Source organism: Acanthochromis polyacanthus, chromosome 24, assembly GCF_021347895.1.
Source record: "Acanthochromis polyacanthus isolate Apoly-LR-REF ecotype Palm Island chromosome 24, KAUST_Apoly_ChrSc, whole genome shotgun sequence".
Lineage (NCBI taxonomy): Eukaryota > Metazoa > Chordata > Actinopteri > Pomacentridae > Acanthochromis > Acanthochromis polyacanthus.
In genome coordinates this window covers 4,369,271-4,387,120 of record NC_067136.1, presented here as the reverse complement: position 1 = coordinate 4,387,120, position 17,850 = coordinate 4,369,271, and the positions used below count along the sequence as shown (strand labels likewise).

General features: G+C 45.9%; 1 protein-coding gene across 2 annotated transcripts; it reads right to left on the bottom strand.

Moving 5' to 3' along the window:
- Window positions 1-8,552: 8,552 nt before the first annotated feature.
- On the bottom strand, window positions 8,553-17,526 carry eno3 (enolase 3, (beta, muscle)). 2 transcript variants are annotated; one of them, XM_051944674.1, is made up of 14 exons: window positions 17,390-17,526; window positions 15,565-15,654; window positions 15,165-15,260; window positions 15,039-15,097; window positions 13,131-13,200; window positions 12,712-12,845; window positions 12,386-12,502; window positions 12,172-12,301; window positions 11,645-11,842; window positions 11,329-11,405; window positions 11,120-11,244; window positions 9,345-9,453; window positions 8,887-8,945; window positions 8,553-8,802 (listed from the first exon to the last, which is right to left on the bottom strand). In XM_051944674.1, the coding sequence occupies exons 2-14, from the start codon at window positions 15,647-15,649 to the stop codon at window positions 8,733-8,735; spliced, it is 1,329 nt and encodes a 442-aa protein (XP_051800634.1). In that variant the 5' UTR covers window positions 15,650-15,654; window positions 17,390-17,526; the 3' UTR covers window positions 8,553-8,732. The 2 variants fall into 2 exon arrangements, with proteins under 2 accessions (XP_051800634.1, XP_051800635.1); XM_051944675.1 differs by having other exon boundaries at window positions 12,172-12,277.
- Window positions 17,527-17,850: the final 324 nt, after the last annotated feature.

Here is a 17,850-nt window from a genome sequence, read left to right as displayed (position 1 = left end):
CGATGAAACTATTAAATTAAAACATATTTACAGTAAACAGATCAGCTGATCAGGAACGTTATTGATCCCTGAGAGGACCAATAAATCTGATCAATAATAGAAATAAAGCAGCAGGACTTACAGAGGATCAACAGAATTAAAACTCCAGAGAAGATTCTTCTGGTCGTTGATCGATCAATCAGTTTTCTCCACTAAAATCTGTTGATTATTGGTGTTGGTTCTTCTGTCCTGATTCTGTCAGGACCACGGCGTCTCCGTGCCGACACCGGACCACCAGTTTATACGACTCAGGGTTGTGATGTCACACATTCCTCCTGCTGTCGCCCCCGACGACGGACACACACACACACACACACAAACGCTGGTCCTGGAGTCCTTGAGGATGCTCAAAGACCCTGAGTTCCATGGGAAGTTCTGAGGAGGCCTCAGAGGTCCTGGAGAAGGTGCCAGAGTTCAGCTATGGACTGGAATGGTCCTTGAAACGGTTCCGGGGTTCCTGAAGAGTTCAAGGGATCCTTCAGAGATACCAGGGGTCCTTGAGGAGGAACTGAAGAGGTGCTGTAGTCCTTGAAAGGTTCCAGGATCCCTGACAAGGTTCTAAACATCAGTGTTCAGAGCATCCATTTAGAGCATTGCTGCCTTCTCAAGGTCTGATGGAACATCTTCAGCTGCTGCTTCAACCTCCTTGCCAGTTTCTGGGATCTTTCAAGGTCTACAAGAATCTGGTTAAAAGCTCCAGAACCTTCTCCAAGACCTTTGTTTCCTTCTCAAGGACCTTTGTTTCCTTCTCAAGGACCTTTGCTACTTTCTCAAGGACCCTTTCCAGCCGTTGAGTCTGTTTGAGGCTGGAGTGGTCCTTGACAACGTCCTTGAGGTTCTGGAGGAGTCCTGGAAAAGACTCTGATGGTTTTAAAGGTCCTTGAAGAAGCTCCTGGAGACCTGAACGTTCCAGGATGTTGTGCAGGTAGAATCAGCCAATCAGAGGCCAGGTTTCTGCCCATGGCAGGTCACATGACCAGTCTCTCTCTGACCTCTGACCTCAGTCACCCAGCGGCTCGTTAACTGTCGCCACGGAGACGCGTCGTCGTTAGCAACAATTTCCTGTGGAAGGGGGCGGGGCCACGAGGTTCACATGGAGGAGAGATATGTGTGTGTGTGTGTGTGTGTGTGTGTTTAATGACCCCCCATCATCTTTGTCTCTGTCAGACAGACTCCGCCCCCCATTCGGCTTTGACGTCACCGACCACAAATAAAACACACACACACACACACACACACACACACACACACACACACACACCTCTCTCTCTCTCTCTCTCTCTGGGAGGATAATAGGTCATCAATTACCTGATTAGAGAGAAAGAAGTGATCACAACAACTCAGCTTATTATGTGTGTGTGCGTCACTGTAAACACACACATACACACACACACACACACTGCTTCTTTATACGTTTCTGGAGCTGTTTCTGTAAAATGTTCTCTGAAGAACCTCTGAAGGTTCCTCAAGGAACCAAAACAACTGGTTCTCTCTAGTAGAAACAGGTTCTCTGAGGAACCATCTGTGACGTCACTGCTGCAGAGGATTGTGGGTCAGAATGACCACAGAACATCCTGGCCTTGTCTGGAGGGTTCACCTGGACAGGTAACCGGGAACACCACAGTCACACCTGGACAGGTGACCTCAGCAGGTCAGGCTGGAGAACGTGGAGACCCCATCAGGGAGAACATGGACCCTCCAGACCAGAACCAGATTCTCCTGGTGTCCTCTCACGGCCTCTGATCGTCGCCAGGCAACCGGCGGCCATCAGGACAAACTCCTAAGCCAATCAGCATTGACGTCACACCAGTGTGTGTGTGTGTGTGTGTGTGTGTGTGTGTGTGTGTGTGTGTGTGTGTGTGTGTGTGTGTGTGTGTGTGTGTGTGTGTGTGTGTGTGTGTTTTTCCACATCAGTGATGCGTTCAGGTGCTGCTGGAATTCTCCATTGGTGTCCTTCTAAACTTAGTACTTTATAAAATCTAAATATTTACCACTTCATGTCTGTACATGCTTCTTCTAATTCTTGTCAGGCATCTTTTATATCGTGCTGACCACCATTCCTTTCCACTTTTCTCTGTCATACATTAGTCCAGTGTTGGTTTTCCATGGATTTGCCCTTGATGTTGTCAGCATACGTCATTCTCTGGTTTTCTTCCCTTTTATTTTGCCTGTTATTTAGTAGGGAGGTTAATCACAAAAATAGGCTTCTGACTTCAAGTCATGATGCAAAGGTCCCCTTTGGTATAGAAGTACTTTAGGGTCATACAAATAAATTTATCCTAAGACACAAGTGAGATCACCCTATGTATTGGAAATAAACACATTTTTTCAAAAATGGCCACCAATGTGCTGTTCTGTTATAGATTCTGCTTCTGTTATAGATTTATTGACAACCTTGGTGTCAAAGTGTAAATTTTTGGGGTCAAAGAATCCAATAAAATGGGTTTCAAGTTTAAAATACCAACAGCTTTCCCTTTACCATGACAACTGGGGGTAAATATGCACATTTTACATAAAGATTGTGTCATCAGAGTGACTTTACGTATCGTTTCCTTCAAAAAGTTTTTTATTTAAGCAGTGCAACTACTTCTGTACATTACATTTGTCCTAAGTAGCATGAGATTTCAACTAGTCAGGAGTAGCATATGCTCAGATGCACCAGGGATTATAACAGCTGTAGCAGCTGTTGAAGGTCCAAAGTGACAGGTTGACACTTTGAGGTTTGTTTGCCTTTCTCATTGAATAGAAAATATTTTTAAGGTTTGATAATTAATAACTAGCTAGTTAATAAATGGTTAGCTACATTATAGCTAGCTACCAACTACTTAGCTTCATTATTGAAGCAAGCACATAGCTTACATTTTGCTAGCTAGCTAGTTAGTTAGCTTCATTATTATACATAGTATATACACAAATGAATTGTACTTTAGCTTATTGCATATGACAGTTTGCTAACTGTTAAGTGACTGTGTGTGGTGTGTTGGAAAGTCTGATACCAGCATGAAGGAAGGACCCGTGGTAATGCTCCTTCAGACACCTGGGATAATCAGTCTGTCATTAAAGGAGCTGTCTGGTGCCCTCAGAGTGTGTCATGCATGGGGTGGGAGATGCTGTCCAGCAGGGCAGCATCTCTCACCACCTACACTGGTGATGAGTTAAAAATCCTGTCATGTGGCACAAAAGCTGCAGAAATGCTGTAGCATCACAGAGGCTGCTTCACCCATCAAAATCATACATGTTGCTGGCTGTAAGGCACCTTTCAAATGCAGCATGCAGAGGCTGCTTTGCATGTCTTTCTGTAGATGTCATGGCTCATGTTCCCACAGTTGTACAAACATCTAAATAGACAATCATCTTTGTGATGTATTTACACCAAGCTATTAGTCTTCATCACTAAAAAACTGTAGATATGGCATTGCCTACTTCTAAAATGTGAACATATGAAATAAATGTTAGACCACCCTTGTTTTCCTCAATTTCTTGTTCATTTTAATTCCTGGTACCACTAAAGGTACATTTGTTTGGATAAATATAATGACAACAACAAAAATAATTCATGAGAGTTTAATTTCAGAGCTGCTATCAGACATTTTCCATGGTTTTCTTGATAATAACCAAAATGACTTCAGTTCTTCCATCAGTAGTTATGGCATTGTTCTGCCAAAAACAGCTTTTAGGATTCCATGTTTTCTTTTCTGTCTGTTTTAGTCCCATGATCCACACAGGAGTTAGTACTGATCCAGAACCATTGTTTCTGATGACTGCAGCCATGCATTTTGGCATGCTCTCTACCAGCTTCTGACATTGTTCTGCTGTCACAGCAACCCATTCCTGTTGCATGAATTCTAACTAATCTGCTTTGTTTTTGGGCTTGTGGTTCTCCATTTAGCAGGTGATGATTTTCCACAGGTTTTCAGGTGGATTTAGATCTGATGATTGAGCAGCCAAGGCATGGTTCCAGTGTTCTGGTTCTCCATCCAGGCTTTAACTGACCTTGTCGTGTGGCAAAGGTCATTGTCTTGTTGGAAAATCCAGTCATTGGAAGCAGGAAAGCGTTTTCCAGGTGATAGAAGAGGACTGTTTTCAAGAGTAGTGCTGTACATGACCTGGTTCTTTGTCCCTGTTCCACCCAGACTGAAACTACCTGAGATGGTCACTGATCCACCCCCATGTTTTACTGTAGGGGCAGACAGTCTGGTTGTAAGTCGGCTGGAGTGGGCATCAAGTGAAAATTGGAGTTATCATTGAAGAGAACCTTAGTCCAATCATCATCAAGTCCTGTTTCTCCACAGTGTCCACTCATTTTAAGGTCCCTGGAGGTCTGAGGATGATTTCTGACACAGGAACGGATGAGTGACGGTCATCTGCTGGGTAGAAAGACGTTTCCTGTCATGACCAGCTAGCAGTTCGGTAGAACCATGTTGGGCTTGTTTTTTCTTGGTGTAATGAACGGCTGTCTTGTAGATCTTCAGTTTCTTCGCTACTTATCTCTCATTTATGCCAATTTCCAGAAGGACCAAGATGGCTGCCTTTGTGGCTTCACATAATTCTTCAGTTTTAGGCGTTATGTGAGAGCTGACGACTTCTGAGTTGTGCTACGGCTTGAATGTCAGCAGGAAACCACTCTAGACCTTTGCATGTGCTGCTGATGACATGAAATGTCCTCTTATTACCCTGGGAATACAATGAAGCTGAAGCATGTCAGATAGGACATAAAATACTCTGATATACCAGGGAATACAATGAAGCCGGAGGATGTTAAATAAGATGTAATAAGACAAGTATTATGGTATTATGGAATCAGTTGCATTTTTTTGTCATGTTCATTGCGTTCTTCAGGTAATGAACCTTTAGTTGTACCGGGCATTAAAATGAACAAGAAACTGAAGAAGACAAGGGAGGTCTAATGATTTTTTCTTTGATTGTAGTTATGGACTTGTTGTCTCACTACTCAGTTTCTTAGCATCCATAATACACATATTCAACATTTTAAGTTGTATTTATTCAATTCGACTGTGTTTTTGGTATGTGTTTTTTTTTAAAATAAATTGCATATTTTACCTTCAGTTGTCACGGTGAGGAGAATATATTTCTTTTTTTAGTCTTAAAACCGATTTTATTGGATTCCTTGAGCCCAAAAATGTACAATTTGACACCAAGTTTGCAATTATAGCTATAACAGAAGCAAAGATATGGGCCTTTCAAGGATGGTCGGTGGCCATTTTAAAAATGGCCGCCAAAGCGTGATCCCACTTGTGTCTTAGAATAAATTTACTTGTATGACCCTAAGGTACTTCCATACCAAAGGGAACCTTTGCATCATTTGAAGTCAAAAGTTGATTAACCTCCCTACTAATTGCAACATTCTCTATTCTATTCCTCCTCATCACGTGTTGTAGGAATCTAATTTTTCTCAATTTGATGGTTGCCAGCGTTGTTCTTTTTGCATTTGCTCTGGTAATCACCTCTTCACTGGTTCCTCTTTCTACCCATGATATCTTTAACATTCTTCGTAGGAACCCGGAGTCTTTTCTGATATTGTTTAATGTTGTCCACGTTTTACATCCGTACAGCAGGACTGACCACATGTAGCATCTGAGGATTCTTAGTGTAGTCAGCATACTGATGTGTGTGTTCATGAAGATGGTCTTTTTCTAGTTAAAAGCATCTTTGGCTCTGGCAGTACGTCTCTCCATCTGATGCTGGCTTGCTGTTATCTTACATACGGACGCTCTGTTTTCTTTGATTCTGTCATAGTGAACATTTAAAGGGATAAACCTCATCTTTCACTGTCAACTATGACTTTATCCAAAAGATTTCTGAGTCCTCCTTCTGTCTCGCTAATCAACCCTGTATCATCTGCATACTGGATGTTGTTGACATTATGGCCATAGACTGCTATGCCTGGTACAGCCTTTATTTCCCGTAATGTAATTTTACCATACAATGAAAGCAGAGCTGGTGATTCTACATATCCCTGTCTTACTCCCAGCTTTCTTCCATTCACTCAGTTCATACTCTTACTGTGGTGGTTTGTTTTCAGTACAGGTTGTGTATCCAGCAGTGTCTTTCCATCGATATCTAATTGTTTGAGGATCGTAAACAGCTTCTCATGTTGCACTTTATCGAGTGCCTTTGAATAATCGATAATGCAGAGGTACATATCGTGTTGTACTTGATAAAGCCACACTGTACATCTGATATCTCTTCATAGATGCTTCTTCGCTTTCTGCTCATCAAAACTCTCAACATGAGTTTGGTTGTGTGGCTCATAAGTTCACATACTGTGGCTCCCACCTTTTCTGGTATGGCTATGAATGCTGATCTTAATAAAGCATCTGGTATCGCTCCTGTATCGTGTATTTTGTTCATGATGGATTCAAGTTTGTCTATTCCCTCATCTACACTGGGAATGAGTATCTATCCGGTGACGAGGCTCACCTGTGGGGTTTTGGGAAGGTGGAACAACCCCTTAATCGTCACTGTTCTAAGATCCAGTCTGACCCGGAGTGATAGAACCTGAAAGGGTCCAGCTATGGCTTATATAGCTCTATCTGTGGGTAAATAGACAGCAGAAGGCAACCACTGCTGTATGATGGCAAGAAACACCATGCTAGTCCAACCACAGTCTAATGACAGCAGCATGTATGGGGTTACAGCCTCAAGAAGACGGAACAACTCGCTCCATAGGGGTTCTCATGTACAGCAGGTGAGCCCCTATCATCGTCCTATTACTGCTACAAAAAACAGAGAAGTCCTGTAAATACTGGTATCGTTCCAAATGCTAGATGTTCTAAAAGGAACACAAGCCAAAAGAGTGTCAGAAAAGATCTCCATAAATCTAGAAGGTGGTTTCTTTCAGTGACATGTTGACAAAAAGTCTGGGTTCTTTACCTTCTACAACGTCCGGATTCTCCACCTTCAAGGACATCTGGGTTCTCTACCTTCTAGAATGTCTGAGTTCTCTACCTTACAGGAAGTCTGGGTTCTCTACCTTACAGGACGTCCGGGCTCTCTACCTTCCAGGACGTCCGGGCTCTCTACCTTCCAGGACGTCCGGGCTCTCTACCTTCCAGGACGTCCGGGCTCTCTACCTTCCAGAATGTCTGGGTTCTCTACCTTCCAGGATGTCTGGGTTCTCTACCTTCCAGAACATCTGGGCTCTCTACCTTCCAGGACGTCTGGGCTCTCTACCTTCCAGGACGTCTGGGCTCTCGACCTTCCAGGACGTCCAGGTTCTCTACATTCCAGGACGTCCAGGTTCTCTACATTCCAGGACGTCCGGGCTCTCTACCTTCCAGAACGTCCGGGATCTCTACCTTCCAGAACGTCCGGGATCTCTACCTTCCAGGACGTCCAGGCTCTCTACCTTCCAGGACGTCCGGGCTCTCTACCTTCCAGGACGTCCGGGTTCTCTACCTTCCAGGATGTCCGGGTTCTCTACCTTCCCGAACGTCCGGGTTCTCTACCTTCCCGAACGTCCGGGTTCTCTACCTTCCAGAACATCTGGGTTCTCTACCTTCCAGGATGTCTGGGTTCTCTACCTTCCACAACGTATGGGTTCTCTACCTTCCAGGACGTCTGGGCTCTCTACCTTCCAGGACGTCTGGGCTCTCTACATTCCAGGACGTCTGAGTTCTCTACCTTCCACAACGTATGGGTTCTCTACCTTCCAGAACGTCTGGATTGTCTACCTTCCAGGATGTCTGGGTTCTCTACATTCCAGGACGTCTGGGCTCTCCACATTCCAGGACGTCCGGGTTCTCTACATTCCAGGACATCTGAGTTCTCTACCTTCCACAACGTATGGGTTCTCTACCTTCCAGAACGTCTTGATTGTCTACCTTCCAGGATGTCTGGGTTCTCTACATTCCAGGACGTCTGAGTTCTCTACCTTCCACAACGTATGGGTTCTCTACCTTCCAGGACGTCTGGGCTCTCTCCCTTCCAGGACATCTGGGCTCTCTACCTTCCAGAATGTCTGGGGTCTCTACCTTCCAGAATGTCTGGGGTCTCTACCTTCCAGAATGTCTGGGGTCTCTACCTTCCAGAATGTCTGGGGTCTCTACCTTCCAGAATGTCTGGGGTCTCTACCTTCCAGAATGTCTGGGGTCTCTACCTTCCAGAATGTCGGGGTTCACTATCTTCCAGGACGTCTGGGTTCTCTCCCTTCCAGGACATCTGGGCTCTCTCCCTTCCAGGACATCTGGGCTCTCTACCTTCCAGAATGTCTGGGGTCTCTACCTTCCAGAATGTCTGGGGTCTCTACCTTCCAGAATGTCTGGGGTCTCTACCTTCCAGAATGTCTGGGTTCTCTACCCTCCAGAACATCTGGGCTCTCTACCTTCCAGACCGTCTTGGCTTTCTACCTTCCAGGATGTCTTGGCTCTCTACCTTCTAGAACGTGTGGGTTCTCTACCATCCAGGATGTCTGGGTTCTCTACCTTCTAGAACGTCTGGGCTCTCTACCTTCCAGAACGTCTTGGCTCTCTATCTCCATCAACGACGCACTCTCAGGTGGTTTCATTCTTTATTCACTGTTTGTAGAAAACTTGGTTCATGGAATTACAGCTTAGGAGGCGGGTCGGACCCGCTGTGACCTCTGACCTCCCCCCCGCCCCTGCTGTGGAGGGGCGGGGCTTCAGGGGTCGCCAGGTGTCAGTTTGTAGGCAGGCAGGAAGGTGGGCGGGGTCTTAGTTGATCTTCGGGTGGCGGTAGTCTTTGCCGGCGAACTTGGCCTTGTCTCCCAGCTCCTCCTCGATCCTGCGGGTCAGAGGTCACATTACCGGGGCTCTTATTTTGAAAGGTAAAGACTTTTATTTTGTGAAACTATTTCCAAGTCCTCACCTCATCAGCTGATTGTATTTGGCCAAACGCTCCGACCTGCAGGGGGCGCCAGTCTTAATCTGACAGACAGACAGAAGATTATTAGTAAGACTTCCAGATATTATAAACCACCTGCACAGGTGAGTCCAGGTGAGTCCAGGTGAGTCCAGGTGAGTCCAGGTGAGTCCAGGTGAGTCCAGGTGAGTCCAGGTGAGTCCAGGTGAGTCCAGTCTGATAGGTGAGTCCAGGTGAGTCCAGTCTGATAGGTGAGTCCAGGTGAGTCCAGTCTGACAGGTAAAACTTGAGGACAACAAGTTTATTCTGTTTGGTTTGAAACGGAAACTAAAGTGTTTCCTTCTGGAAAACTAAAACTACCTGAGAAAAGAGGTAGTTTCTATTGTCCGTCCTCCTGTCTACCTGTCTACTTGTCCTCCTATCTACCTGTCTACATTTTCTTTGTCTACCTGTCCTCTGTTTACCTGTCCAGTGCAGAGTCCGACCACCAGGTCAGAGATGAAGGTGTCCTCAGTCTCTCCAGAACGATGGCTGACCATCACACCCCAACCACTGCTCTGAGCCAGCTTACACCTGAGAGACAGACAGGAAGAGACAGACAGGTAGAGAGAGACAGGAAGAGACAGACAGGACGAGGGAGAGAGAGACATGGAACAGAAAAAAAGGAAATTAGATTGATCAGATTTGAGCTCCAAAATGTTCCTGGTTCTGTTGGTTCTGTTGGTGTTCTCCTGTTGTCTCTAACCTCGCCCTGACAAGGTGAGACAGATGTCTGCCTCCCTCAGCCTGGTTCTGATAGTTCTGACAAGGTGCTGATGGTTCTTAGGGAGGTATTTATTTAGTTGGTTTCTCTTTATGAACTTTAGGAAAGTCTTCATATTATTGTGTAATTGACTTCTCCAGTGCTTTCAACACAATCCAGTCTTCTCTGCTCAGGGTGAAGCTGGAGGGAGCGGGAGTAGACTGTCACCTGGCTGCTTGGATCATCCACTACCTCACCAACAGACCACAGTACGTGAGGCTTCAGGCTTGTGTTTCTGATGTAGTAGTCAGCAGCATGGAGGCCTCACAGGGGACAGTGCTCTCTCCCTTTCTCTTCATCCTGTACAAATCGGACTTCCACTACAACTCTGGGAGCTGTCACCTCCAGAAATTCTCTGATGATGCAGCCATTGTTGGGTGTGTGTCTAATGGAGATGAGCTGTAGTACAGGACGGTCATCTCTGACTTTGTAGACTGGTGTGAGCGAAACCATCTGCAGCTCAACGCCAGTAAGACGAAAGAGATGACCATCGACTTCTGCAGGAGGAGGACACCTCAGACTGCACCGGTGAACATCCAGGGTTTGGACATTGAGATAGTGGACTCATACAAATACCTGGGTGTTCACCTCAACAATAAACTGGACTGGTCACACAACACAGAGGTCCTGTACAAGAAGGGCCAAAGTCGTCTCCACCTGCTGAGGAGACTGAGGTCCTTTGGAGTGTGCAGGACTCTGCTCCGGACATTCTATGACTCTGTGGTAGCGTCTGCTGTTTTCTATGCAGTGGTCTGCTGGGGAACAGGGAGCACGGGGAGGGACAGAAAGAGACTGAACAGACTGGTGAGGAGGACCGGTTCTGTGCTGGACTGTTCCCTGGACTCCATAGAGGAGGTGGGTGAGAGGAGGATGTTGGCAAAGCTCACATCCATCAGGGACAACCCCTCTCACCCACTGCATGACACTGTGGAGTCTCAAAGTAGCAAGTTCAGTAGGAGACTGAGACATTTAACCTACAATACGGAACGCTATCGCAAATCATTCATTCCATCTGCTATAGGACTTTATAACACCAGCATCACTGGCTGATGTTTACACAAAAATGGACTGTTTCACACAATCCCTTACCACATAATCTGCACAGTTCTCTCGTACTTCATATCATTCCATAAGCCACCTTTCCCAATCTACATCCCTGGACAAATTGTGATTGTGATTGATATTATGATTAACATTATATTGTTGTTTATTGTTGCTACTGACTATTGTTGAGCTAATGTATGATGTATGCTGCTGTAACATGGGAAATTTCCCCGGACACGGGGAATAATAAAGGTTTATCTTATCTTATCATATCTTGTAAAGAGCCTGAGATGGAACATCTGGAGAACTGGTGCAACGTGAATACAACCAACTGGAAAGAACCATTTAGAGAACCAACAACTTAGACAGACAGACAGACAGACGGATTCTTACGCCTGGATGGACTCGGTCACTGATCCGATCTGGTTGACTTTGAGCAGCAGACAGTTGCAGGCCTTCTTTTCCACCGCCTGCTGGATCCTCTTGGGGTTGGTCACCGTCAGGTCATCTCCTACGATCTGATTGGCCAGAACAGACACAGGTGAGTCCCTGTCAGGTGGTTGTCGTTGAGTATCACAGAGCTAAACAGGAAGTCCCCTGACCTGGATGTCCACAGAGGAGGTGAACTTGGACCAGTTCTCCCAGTCGTCCTGGTCAAAGGGATCCTCAATGGACTGAACTGGTGGAGTCAGACAGGTAGAACAGGTGAATCTTTAGAAGGTGACAGGTGGAGTTAGACAGGTTTACTGGGATTTTAGTCTCTAAAGGTCTTCACATTTTCAACCAGAACAACATCTAAAGCAGGGTTATTCTCTGCTGGAACCTTAAAGATCCATAGCACCAGGCTGACTGGTCCATCGTTCCCTCCAGTCCCAGTATTTACGTACTCAGGTACTCTGGTCTAGTCCTCTGTCTTACCGGGGTAGTTCTTGATGAAGTTGCGGTACAGATCTCCCAGCTGCTCTCCACTGATGTGTCTGGACGGGTCGTCGGGTGACTTGAAGTCCAGATCGTACTTCCCACTGCGGAAGAACTCGGAGGCGGCCACATCCATGCCGATGATGATCTTGTCGGGGTACCCGGCCTTCTCGATTGCCGTCTTCAGCAGCTCCAGAGCTGGAGGAACCAACAGTTCGTGCAAGGTGTCAAAGAAACAAGCTCGGAGTCATTCACGCAACAATCCATTCATGTGGTGGAGAATGAACGCTGCTGATGGAGGGTTTTTGGTGTCGTTGGGTTGAACATAAATAACTTTAGAGTCTGAACCTTCGTATTTACATCAGTAAGGTAAATTAACATAATAAATAACACTTTAGAGTCTTAACTCTAATTATTCTTGGTTCTCTTTGGAACACTTTGGCTCCGAGGTTTTAAATATGGTATATGAATACGGCTGACGTGACTCAGACTAGCTGTGCTAATAGAAATGATGCTAATGTTCTCACCTTCGTTGTTTTCCAGGATGTTGGGGGCGAAGCCTCCCTCATCTCCCACATTGGTGGCGTCCTTCCCATACTTGGCCTTGATGACATTCTTCAGGTTGTGGTAGACCTGAACACATAGACAGCGACAGCACTGTCAGCATTAGCGTTAGCGTTAATATTAGCATTAGCATTAGTATTAGTATTAGCGGTGCTGCAGAGCGAAACTTGGGCTCACCTCGGCTCCGATCCTCATGGCTTCGTGGAAGTTGGCGGCTCCAACCGGCAGGATCATGAACTCCTGCATGGCCAGCTTATTGCCAGCGTGGCTACCTCCGTTGATCACGTTGAAGGCCTGGAGAATGAGGAACATTAGCTTAAAGGGTTTTTCATATTTAACGAGGTTGGACAGATGCAATTTTAACAGGTTCACGGTTAATTTAGCAGCTTTAAACAAAGAAAACCATTTTAATGTTGATAATCAAAGTTCTGGGTTAGTCTGAGCCAAAGCCTCTCCCATTCTAACCAAGCCCCTCCCACTCGACACAAGCCCCTCCCACTCACTGGAACAGGCAGGATGACGTCTTTATGTCCGGCGAGATCAGCAATGTGACGGTAAAGAGGAACTCCCTTCTCTGCTGCTCCGGCTTTACAGACAGCCAGCGACACTCCAAGGATGGCGTTAGCACCGAACTGAGCTGCAGACAGACAGGTGAGAGGCAGACAGGTGAGAGGCAGACACATGAGAGGCAGAGAGGTGAGAGGTAGAGAGGTGAGAGCCACAGTTATGAAGTTCCACAGGGTTCAGTGTTAGGACCAGTTTTGTTTGCTCTCTACATGCTCCCCTGAGACAGCATTATTAGGAACTGCTACACAAATATTCGTCTTTATGCAGATGACATCCAGTTCTATTTATCTATGAAACCAAAAGAAAACAACCGGCTGGTGAAACTGAAGTAAACTGAATTAAATCAGCTTCTTACATTTGTTCTCAGTTCCGTCCAGCTCCAGCATGAACTTGTCGATCTTCTCCTGCTCGACAATGCTGAAGTTCTAGACAGACAGTTAAAAAGTGTTAGCATTAACCTGAGGTTCTGAACAGACAGCTAAAAAGTGGTAGCATTAGACTGAGGTTCTGGACAGACAATCAAAGTGTTAGCATTAGCCTGATGTTCTAGACAGATAATTAAAAAGAGTTAGCATTAGACTGAAGTCCTGGACAGACAGTTAAAAAGTGTTAGCATTAGCCTGAAGCTCTAGACAGAGAGTTAAAAAGAGTTAGCATTAGCCTGAAGTCCTGGACAGACAGTTAAAATGTGCTAGAAGTAGCCGAAGGTTCTGGACAGACAGTTAAAAAGTGTTAGCATTATCCTGAGGTTCTGGACAGACAATTAAAAAGTGTTAGCATTAGCCTGAGGTTCTGGAGAGACAGTTAAAAATTGTTACCATTAGCCTGAGGTTCTGGACAGACAATTAAAGTGATAGCATTAGCCTGAAGCTCTAGACACAAAGTTAAAAAGGTTTAGCTTTAGCCTGAGGTTCTGGACAGATAATTAAAAAGAGTTAGCATTAGCCTGAGGTTCTGGACAGGCAGTTAAAAAGTGTTAGCACTAGCCTGAGGTTCTGGACAGACAGTTAAAAAGTGTTAGCATTAGCCTGAGTTTCTGGACAGACATTTAAAGTGTTAGCATTATCCCGAGGTTCTGGGCAGACGATTAAAGTGTTAGCATTAGCCTGAGGTTCTAGACAGATAATTAAAAAGAGTTAGCATTAGACTGAAGTCCTGGACAGACAGTTAAAAAGAGTTAGCATTAGCCTGAAGTCCTGGACAGACAGTTAGAATGTGTTAGCATTAGACTGAGGTTCTGGACAGACAATTAGAAAGTGCTAGAATTAGCCTGAGGTTCTGGACAGACAGTTAAAAAGTGCTAGCATTATCCTGAAGCTCTAGACAGACAGTTAAAAAGAGATAGCATTAGCCTGAAGTCCTGGACAGACAGTTAAAAAGTGTTAGCATTAGCCTGAAGCTCTAGACAGACAGCTAAAAAGAGTTAGCATTAGCCTGAAGTCCTGGACAGACAGCTAAAATGATTTAGTATTAGTCTGAAATCCTGGACAGACATTTAAAGTGTTAGCATTATCCTGAGGTTCTGGACAGACAATTAAAAAGTGTTAGCATTATCTTGAGGTTCTGGAGAGACAGTTAAAAAGTGTTAGCATTATCCTGAGGTTCTGGACAGACAATTAAAGTGTTAGCATTAGCCTGAGGTTCTGGACAGACAATAAAAGTGTTAACATTAGTCTGAAGCTCTAGACACAAAGTAAAAAAAAAATTATCCTTAGCCTGAGGTTCTGGACAGATAATTAAAAATAGTTAGCATTAGCTTGAGGTTCTGGACAGACATTTAAAAAGTGTTAGCATTATCCTGAGGTTCTGGACAGACAACTAAAAAGTGTTAACATTAGCCTGGGGTTCTGGACAGACAGTTAAAAAGTGTTAGCATTAGCCTGAGGTTCTGGACAGACAGTTAAAAATTGTTAGCATTAGCCTGAGTTTCTGGACAGACATTTAAAGTGTTAGCATTAGCCTGAGGTTCTGGAAAGACATTTAAAGTGTAAGCATTGTCTTGAGGTTCTGGACAGACATTTAAAGTGTTAGCATTATCCTGAGGTTCTGGACAGACAATTAAAAAGTGTTAGCATTAGCCTGAGGTTCTGGACAGACATTTAAAAAGTGTTAGCATTAGCCTGAGTTTCTGGACAGACAATTAAAAAGTGTTAGCATTAGCCTGACCTTCTGAACAGACAGTTAAAAAGTGTTACCATTCGCTTTAGCCTGAAACCCCAGCTGTAGCCTCTGGAGTCAGTAGTGACTGATCATTAACTGGTACCTTCTCGATCAGCTTGGGAGCGATGTCCTTGTTGACGTGCTCCACAGCCTTGATGGTTCCTGTGAGGACACACATGTTAGTGTCTGTCTGCGGGCCGTTGAACCTGCTGACCATGTGACCTCCTACCTTTGCCCAGGTAGCGGCTCTTGTCTCCATCACGGAGCTCCAGGGCCTCGTGGACTCCGGTGGAGGCTCCGCTGGGGACGGCAGCCCTAAAGAGGCCTGAAGGACAGCTGGATGTTAGCTTCAGGCAGGAACATCAAGTCTTTAGAGGACGTCAGATATTTTGGTGCCATAAGAGGTTCTACAGGTTTGGTTCCTACAGTCAGAAGTAAGGTTCTTGTGGTCAGAACTAAAGTTTCTGTGGTCAGATCTAAGGTTCCTGTGGTCAAATCTCAGGTTCCTGTGGTCAGAACTAAGGTTCATGTGGTCAGAGTTAAGGTTCCTGTGGTCAGAACTAAGGTTCATGTGGTCAGAGTTAAGGTTCCTGTGGTCAGATCTAGTTTTCGTGCAGTGGAACACTTACCCTTGGCCGTCCACAGGTCCACCTCCACTGTGGGGTTTCCTCTGGAGTCCAGAATCTCCCGAGCATGAATCTTAGTGATGGACATCCTGACTGAGGGACACACACACACAGAGAGAGAATGTCACCAGGTGAGCAGGTGTGACGTCGCTTGTGAGGAAACACTGAGCAGCTCAACCAGAGTCAATAAAGGTTAGTCACATTTGAATGGTGTGTGTGTGACCTGCTGCAGACATCCTGTGTAACGCCATGTTGCCTCCCTGACTGCTCTGACCCCGCCCACTGCCTCTCACATCCAATCAGAGGGCAGCAGGCAGGGAGATACCACTGAGCTGCAGAGGACGGGGGGTTCAGTGTCTGTTATTTATACTGAATGTGACCTTTTACCGGAGCTCTCGACTGAGGTCAGGGCTTCTTCACACACACACACACACACACACACACACACACACACACACACACACACACACACACACACACTGTCCTGACATTTAAAGACGTGTTTGTGACTCACAGCTGATAACAACCTGCTGAACATCACCTGACAGAAAAGGTACTCCTAGAAGTACTCAGTGCTCTCTACTGCAGTAAAATTACTACTAGAAGTACTCAGTTCTCTGTATTGTTGATGTGGGCTCATTAAGTGTTTAATCTTTAAGCAGAGAAACAGCTGAGAATTTACAGTGAACCTGATACTGATGGCCTTTACTGTACCACACACACACACACACACACACACACACACACACACACACACACACACACACACACACACACACACACACACACACACACTCAGACTCAGACTGAAGCTGTTGTATTCCAGATAAAAACAGCAAAGACTCACAACCAGGATCATTTACCTCTGGAGAGATAACCTCTGGACTTTACCCCCTTCTCTGCCTGTCAGGCTACATTTTTAACCTTTAGCCCTGCTCGCTGCTTGTCAGGCCACATTTTAACCTTTAGCCCTGCTCTCTGCCTATCAGGCTGACAGTAGACTTTAGCCCTGCTCGCTGCCTGTCAGGCTGTTTGTAGCCTTTGCCCTGCTCATTGCCTGTCAGGCTGTTGGTAGACTTTCCCTGCTCTCTGCCTGTCAGGCTGTCAGTAGACTTTAGCCCTGCTTGCTGCCTGTCAGAATGTCTGTAGCCCTTGCCCTGCTCATTGCCTGTCAGGCTGTTGGTAGACTTTCCCTGCTCTCTGCCTGTCAGGCTGACAGTAGACTTTAGCCCTGCTCGCTGCCTGTCAGAATGTTTGAACCCCTCCCCTGCTCATTGCCTGTCAGGCTGTTGGTAGACTTTCCCTGCTCTCTGCCTGTCAGGCTGACAGTAGACTTTAGCCCTGCTCGCTGCCTGTCAGAATGTTTGAACCCCTCCCCTGCTCATTGCCTGTCAGGCTGTTGGTAGACTTTCCCTGCTCTCTGCCTGTCAGGCTGATAGTAGACTTTAGCCTTGCTCGCTGCCTGTCAGACTGTGGTAGACTTTAGCCCTGCTCACTTCTGTCAGGCTGTTGGTAGACTTTAGCCCTGCTTGCTGCCTGTCAGGCTGTTGGTAGACTTTAGCCCTGCTTGCTGCCTGTCAGACTGTGGTAGGCTTTAGCCCTGCTCGCTGTCTGTCAGGCTGTTGGTAGAATTTCCCTGGTTGCTGCCTGTCAGGCTGTTGGTAAACTTTCCCTTCTCTCTGCCTGTCAGGTGCTGTCTGTGACCTTCAGAAGCTGAAAGTCGGAGCGTTCAGGCTGCTGGAGGATCAACTCTGACTGTATTTAAAGTTTGACAGACTGAGAAGTAAAGTTCCAGAGTTAATAGAATGAGACGAAGAGTTGAACCGACCTGAGGGCTGATACAGGAGAGTCTGTCCGTCTGTCCGTCTGTCCGTCTGTCCGTCTGTCCGTCTGTCCGTCCGTCCGGCCGACCGTCCAACTGACGTGGAAAGTGTCCGACTGTCAGCCGACGGCGTTTTTATAGACACTGCTGCTGCTGCAGGGAGGAGGAGGAGGAGGAGGAGGAGGAGCAGGGAGCGTCTGCAAAGAGCAGGACTGGAGGGCAGGAAAAACACAACACAACCTGGAATAACACAACCTAGAACACAATCAGTAACCAGTAACACAATCAGCAACACAACCTGGAATAACACAACCTAGAACACAATCAGTAACCAGTAACACAATCAGCAACACAACCTGGAATAACACAACCTAGAACACAATCAGTAACCAGTAACACAATCAGCAACACAACCTGGAATAACACAACCTAGAACACAACCAGTAACACAACCTGGAATAACACAA